At 35.3% G+C, this 7651-nt stretch overlaps 1 protein-coding gene across 2 annotated transcripts; it reads right to left on the bottom strand.

Annotated features, from left to right (window-relative positions):
* Positions 1–3591: 3591 nt before the first annotated feature.
* Positions 3592–6130, bottom strand: Mlc-c (Myosin light chain cytoplasmic). Of its 2 annotated transcripts, XM_046614778.2 has the most exons (4): positions 5874–6130; positions 5749–5776; positions 4559–4864; positions 3811–4224 (listed from the first exon to the last, which is right to left on the bottom strand). In XM_046614778.2, the coding sequence occupies exons 1-4, from the start codon at positions 5874–5876 to the stop codon at positions 4118–4120; spliced, it is 444 nt and encodes a 147-aa protein (XP_046470734.1). In that variant the 5' UTR covers positions 5877–6130; the 3' UTR covers positions 3811–4117. The 2 variants fall into 2 exon arrangements, with proteins under 2 accessions (XP_046470733.1, XP_046470734.1); XM_046614777.2 differs by lacking the exons at positions 5749–5776; positions 5874–6130 and adding an exon at positions 5167–5716 and having other exon boundaries at positions 3592–4224.
* Positions 6131–7651: the final 1521 nt, after the last annotated feature.

The raw sequence follows: 7651 nt of genomic DNA, 5'->3' as shown, positions 1-7651 counted from the left end.
TTTCAAAAATCTCCAATAATGACACATGCACCAATGATGGTGAACGCAACTGGAACAATGTTCATACTAAGTGATAAAAATGATTCTGAGCAAATTCGAATAACACAAGCTAAGCGATATCAATAATGTGAAAAAAGTATTTATAATTACAACGTTCAAAATGCATAAACTGTGATGTCTTTCACGAGGTTCCGATATCTTTGGGCTTATTTAGTTCGTCATATAAATTGCAGAGACAGCCTGAATTCAATGCCACTCATATTCATCTCAGGAATGAATAAAAGAGGCTGAAGTTAGTAACGTCAACGGAACAAAACACCAGGGATCAAATCATTACTGCGCAATTTTAGCATGACGTTGAACAATTGTAGGCAATTCAAGAAGTTGGCTTTGCAAAATATGAATATATTTTATTTGTCACAGTTTTCTAAATTTTAGACATTCCTAAAGATGCGAAGTAACGATTTTTCCTTATATGTGTAACTTCATCTTTATATGCGTAAAGGTACATTTGTGTAGGTATAGTTCAATAGATGCTGAGTTCATAATTATACTTGCGTGTTGCAGCTCACTATAGTATTAGATTGCTTGAATGTTATTCAGACAATTTATGGAGACTTGTTTAGCAAACGTATTGAGCCCAAAAACATTCAAATTAATTGAAAAACACCAGAGTTTAAACATTTTTGACGTTCTAATTGTAGAACTTCGCCTTAAATTGTTGATGTCTTACCTTACAAAACTCTAATCTGTTCAGTATCATTTCTATTACATATTACAGATTTTGTTTCATTCGTATTAACCATTACAGGATAAATAACATTGCCAGGGATTTCTGAAACTTTTTTATCCCAAACTTTTGATTCCACTAGTCTAGCCTATTCATCCTTTGAGCTAATAATGATATGCTCCATAATTTAATTACCTAATGCCATTTTATCTCAATATATTGATCGAGCGAATTCAGAACTCAATAAACGTAGTGCAAAGTAAATAAATCGCAGTGTTGCAGAGCTTACAAGTTGTATTTACTTGCATACTGGAGAGTATGCGATTAGTTTAAGGAGTTCATATCATGCTGGATGTTATGAGCTCCAATGTACGATACCAAATACAAGTATATCGGTGCAAGATACACAGAAGTCAGATAAGGACCTCGCAGACATTTTCTAATACTGCAGCTGAACAAATGAGCGGGTAGTACCCTATACAATTGACAACTGTATATTTGTCAATTTATGGTCTAAAATGCTTCATATTGAAATGTCTAACATTTGCTTCAAAACAAAATCCCGAAAACCTATTTAGAAAATCATTACTTTACCGAAAATACTACCTCAAGATGTCAGATCGCCCTGTTTTACTTATCAATTCAGCAAACAGTATTCACATATTCTTTTCCATTCCCGAGTGTTGAAATCGTTTAAAATTATATGAAATACTAAACTTTGCGACTGAACTCACGTTGTCATAGGAAAATATTTAAATAATTGACATAGAATAGAAATATTGAAGTCAGCTTCTGACTCAGCTCTTAGCTCTTGGCTCTTTATTCGTACTTACTCTCAGTTCTCCGAAATTTTTTAAATTACCACAGATGTATCAGTAATGAACAATCATAAACTATCATTTGTCAAATTTTGGGGGGATTTTAACAATCAAGAGAGGAGAAATTTAAAATACAGTTTACTAGATCAGCAAAACAAGGTCGGACATCTGTAAAAAAATAGAGTAGCCCAATCTAACCATTGCATAAGACAATTATTGACATAGGGAATATCACTTTGCATAACAGATGTTGACAACTGAATCCACTATATCCATCAGACCTAGATTTAAAATTGTTTAAGTAACCTCTACTTGGCCTCAACTTCTGACAAGCGGTACAAAAATTGTTATAACATTGTTAAAAAATCTTTCACATCATTGTCGATAGTATATAATATGTGTTAACATGCTTTTACACATATGGATATTCTGTGATACGTTTGAAATTAGAAATTCCAACGAGACACAGTGTTTACACTTCGGAATAGATATACAATTGGCATTGGTAGATTAGTATCAAAACATCTGGGAAATATGGAGAAAGCAATATTTGAATTTTTAGATGTGTACACAATTGTAGTAAAGTCGTCAACATGACATACAAGCAGAAATAAAATGAGTGTCATACAAATGAATATAGATTATGATTTCTATGGGTTCATTTACAGAAAAATTGAATATTCAGTAATTTTACATTATATTAAGCAAAATTAAATATAAATAGATTAAAACAATCATAGACACAATAAAGATAAAGAATATTAATGGAGGAAAACAAAACAAGTTTTGGAACATTCTGGAACTTTACAGTCGTAAATTCAAAAGTTTAAATCATCTCATATTAACAACTGACGAGACTTTGAGCCAGTAACAATTACGGGATTAATACATAGAATATTAAGCAGGTGAAAAACTGTTCATCGCGCATACAAATTATCATTATCTCATGAGATGATAATTATGAATGTGAAGAACACAGAAAAAAAGAAACCAATGGCAGACATCGAAATCGAGATAATTTTTGTCATACTGAGGAACTTGGCCTTTAAACGAAGAAACAAAAATATAACTTGACTTAATAATTGTGAATAGATACAAATTTGTAGTCGATATAATCGAAAGAGGTCAGGGGGTTGGTAGAAACAAATTATATTGGCAACGGAACGGTATAACAAAGTATGCAAGATGGCGTTTAACGTTAAATAAAAATGGCGCATAGGTGAACTCACCAATTACTGGAAATTAAACTTGGCATGATGTCTTCGTTTTTACTACGTTCAAAATTACTCAACGCCTGACTGGCTCTAATACTCATACTTCTTCTTTCGTAAAATCTTGGCGGATTTAGTTTAACTGCGTCGAGCAGAATTTTGTTTTCTTCTGGAGACACTGAGCTAATACTTTTCTTGCTTGCTGCGCTGTTGAGCGTACGTGCGATTTGGAGCAATGTGGAAAATCTCCCCGAACATTCTATCCTTGTACGTGTACTCTGACGTCACCGTCCGATTACGAGACTGAGACTGCGCGTCGCGCATGCGCATAAAACGAGTTGTTTGCCAACTACGACGGAGACTACGAATACAGACTGTCGACACGACAGTGCCGTAATCACTTGTAAAGTTACGAATGATAAGTAGCGGAAGTATTTCGAAAAACTTTCTGAAATTTCGACGAATTTATCTTCTACGGTTGCATCTCGATATTGCATTCGACATAGACAATACAGATTTCGACGTGCATTATTGAAGTGTTTCGTGAGAAACTAGGTAGAACCTAAGACTTCTGATAGTAACAGTCTTTGAATATCTTCACGAAACAAATAGAAACTAATGCAGATGCACGGCATAAACTAACTGTTGTCAAGCTTATATATGTGAAACACAGAAGTTTAATAATCTAATATACGATAAGCGTAATGTTCTATATTTATCTCACATCAGATAAATTTTCTCTGTCCTCGCACATTTACGATATGAATTGGTAAAAATGAGAATTTGCAAATGCGTACTATTCGTTTATTATAAATAATGTAACAGCTAGATATTTGAATGCAGAAACAAGATGTTTTACAATCATCTTGAGTTACGTTTTTATTCCATCCAGATAGATTTAAATATTACGATTATACATCGCAAATGAGGAGCATCGCTGTACCTCAGAAATATTCTTATTGATGGCTATTTCTCAGCCACTAAGAATGTGTACGATTCAGATTTAATCAATTGAATTATAGCACGGAAGATTGGTTCGACATAAAAGATATTCGGTCAAGGCACCACACTTTATTAGCTAGATTTCTATTCAAATAATTGAGTTGATTATCTCTCTTATTCGTTTTTTTTTCTTTTTTGTTTTGTTTTTTGTATAATATAAAAAAGTTTATTTTACTTGTGATACAATAGCAACCGATGAATGGTATCCATAAATCGTTGTTGCAACATTTGCATCTGCTTCGAATGTGACATATAAATAAAAATCAAAGATATTTATTTCTTTTTAAATACTTTTGAAAACAATACGAAACTAATAAAAAATGAGTAAGCAATTACTGCATAAGAATATAGTGCATTCAGCCGCACATGATTTGACGAACGAAGTCTTCATAATTAATATTCCCTTGTGAATCCTCATGGCCAGCTAACAGGGTCTCAACTTCTTCATCACTGAGTTTCTCTCCTAAATAATTATGAACCATTAGTAATTATCATGCTCCTCAAATATACGAATAGACAAAAAATGAGTACGGAGATATAACACACTTTTTAGTAAAAATATTGTTTGAACAATTTTGTTGACGTTGAAAATAATGAAACGATCTAATAAATCATATTTTATTTTTGGTACGAACAATCACTGCTGTCCAAAATTATTTTCAGAATCTGTCAGAAATATCTATGAATTAACATAGTTCAGAGAAATTTATAAAAAATATTTAAGAGGAATTTGTGAAAAAAAAAGAATTTTGCCATGTAGGTCTCAACATACATCAGTTGGGCAATAGTTTACATACCAAGTGTGGTTAACAGATGCCTGAGTTCGGCGGATGAAATGTAACCATTTCCATCTTTGTCGAAGTGTCTCAATCCCTCAATGAAGTCATCAGCAGTATCGGAGGTGCGAGACTTACTAATGGCTTGATAAATGGGCAAGAATACCTCGAAGCTAATTCTCTCATCAGGCTTGTGCTGGTGAGTGAACTTTTTGACGTCTGATTCCGTTGGATTTTGCCCCAAGGCTCTCAGGGCGTCGCCAATTTGAGCAATGTGGATTTTTCCATCTCCGCGGCTATCAAAAAGCTGGAACGCCTCTTGGAATTCTAAAATATTATTAATAAATGACAATAAACAAACCAGATGAGATGAAAAAAAAACAATGTTGCGAATTTTTTCCTGCAAATCCGATAATTCTATCTTATAATTGCAAAAATAAATACTTTTACATCTAGAGCAAAGAAATTTGTGATTAGATTTTACAAAATCAACAAAAATTGAACCTAAATCTAATAAGTGCGTCATTATGTCCATCCTCAGGAGACAAGTAAAGATTGGAATTTTATCAATACTAATGACGTCACTGAGCTTTACAAGTAAGGTAAAATTATTAAGTTATATGATTTACCCTCAACAGATGACATCATCCTGTTGGAAAGTTCTTGATAACTGTATCCATACATCTTTGTATGTTTATGTATATTGTGAAAGATTAAGAGAACAAAAAGAAATCAATAAAAACAAAAAACAGCAAAATTGATGAATTTTCCAGATATTTTTCGTAAATTTAAATCACTCTTTGAGAAAATAGTAGGTCATGGACGTTAAAATTTAAAATCTGCGTTCAAATTCGCGCAAACACAACGATTATTAAAAATTGAATAGAAACATGAAATTAGGGAATAATACAAGGCGAAGAATTTAGGCGCGGCTGTTTACGTTGTCAGCTTCATGAGATAATCGCGAAAACTGAACTCTCGAACCAGGAATGAGAATAAATTGTCGATGTAAGGAAGAATATGGGAGAAGCGTCAGTATAACAGAGGAACGTTCACTTTCAAAAGTCGAGCCATAAAAGGTAATCCTCGATAAATAGAAGCGGGGCGTGTCTAAAAAGGCGAAGGTATTCTTGACCTGAATTAACGTAAAGAAAAAAGAGAAAAAAATATCTGCCCTCCTTAGTATGATACAGAGAGCTTCAGTCACTCACCGGCCAACTGATCCTCTGAATACGAAGCCTGGAACAAGGGCACAATTTATATACATATTTCTTGTCTATTTCAAACGAGTTGGTCAATTATTTTTTTTACGTCAATATGTCAAAGCGTTCCTTACCATTGTGCAAAGTACAAGTTCCTGACGCGGAATACACGCTTACTACCAGATGCGTGTCGTCGTGCTGACTAACCGCCAACCGCTCGCTTCTTGCAGTCACAACGAAACGTTCGTGACGTAGGCAGAATGCCACACGATATTCTTTATCACCGGAAGTGACTAATCCAAAGTTCAAATTTCTCTAAATATTGTACAATTTTTGTATCAAATTGCTACAAATACTCGATGAAAATATCGGCGTAACTGTTTTTATCGTTCAGAATGCTTCAAGCCGCTACAAGTAACGCTAAGCATTCCTTGGCAAAAGGCATTCGTTTCCACCGCACGGTTGAATTTTGATTTGCAGAGCATTTAACCAATCGAAACATCGTAGGCTAAGGCACCAATGCGAATTTCACTCCTTGGGTTAACAGTTCTTGATTCCATTTTTTTCATTACCTCGCTCTCAGCAGCCTTAAACTATGTTAAAATAGTTTTTGACCGACCGCATTCGTAATTCAAGGTAGCACCCTGATAATTTCTGTTATATTCAAAAGCTAAAATAATCGCACGGGCCCATCGTATATATTTCATCATATACCGAGAGGTTCTCTTGAAAGGACCCTCATCAATTGCAACCTTAGAGCATATAAAGGGTGCGTTCCGATATTAGCTCCCAGTGCTGTCAACAATATTTTATCTCTTGCGCTCCCGAGTTCGTGAATAGGGTCTGCTTCTGTCCTAAGGAGATTTTAGCGCTGCTAGCTAATTTCGGAACGCATTCAAAGATATAAACATGGAGCATACGGAGGAAGCATCGATGCCGAAAAAGTGAAGATTGCAATTCGTCTAGTTGATACGCGTAGCCAACTTCCTAAAAATGTTACTGGCATGATAGGTAGATCATATAGGTATCTTCAGTCAAAGCTGACTGAAACGCTCACTGTGATAGTGGGGGTATTGGAAAGACAGATAGCTCGGAGGTGAAGTGCTGTCTCCTTCTACTAGCTACTGCGCATGTGTGAGACTTTCTAAGCAATGACGTAGTGTCACCAGAGATGATTTGAAAGGGGCACTGATCTCCGGTATACACACTTTTTGGAAGATTGTACCAGTGCACGAGAAACAGCACTTCAACTCCAAACTATCTCTCTCTCCGGAAAGCCAGCCAAATACCAAGCTATGCAGTGTGCGTTCCAGTATTATTATATTTCAGTGGTCACTTGTCAACCAACCCATTCTACGGAATTTGTTCTTATCCGCCATATCAAGGAAGGTTTGCTTCAGGATGCGAGCACGGGTTGTAGCCAATCAGAATTAAGCAAGATGTATCACGCGCGTTACGAGGAGGTCCATTCCAGAGAACCTCTGGTATATTATAATTATAAGAGTAGTGACATTTCAAATTATAAGACGTCACAGTGCATTTGACTTCTCTTGTCTATTTAATATGGGAGATGAATAGTCGCAACAAATTTCTCATGAATATACCTAGAAGAAACTGTCTTTAAATTCTTATATCAATGGCTCAGAACAAAACGCGAACAGGACTGGCGGATCGTAATTTGACCGTCATGGCGCCATGCGCTCAGCAGCTGTCCTGAGCTATCAGATGCTACCGGATTGGCTAATGTTGAAATTTTCAAGAGGAGCGCATTGATAACTTATGGAGCAATAGTTCTGGCCGTTCTGGCTCACCATATGTATGTTATCTCTAGCATAAAACTCAACGTCTCCGTTGTCTGCCTATATGTTCACTTATAACTCCAGAACTATCGAACCGATTTCGATTCTTTTTT

The sequence above is a fragment of the Neodiprion pinetum genome, chromosome 2 (genome assembly GCF_021155775.2).
Source record: "Neodiprion pinetum isolate iyNeoPine1 chromosome 2, iyNeoPine1.2, whole genome shotgun sequence".
NCBI classification, from domain to species: domain Eukaryota; kingdom Metazoa; phylum Arthropoda; class Insecta; order Hymenoptera; family Diprionidae; genus Neodiprion; species Neodiprion pinetum.
This window is presented reverse-complemented; position numbering and strand designations above follow the sequence as displayed.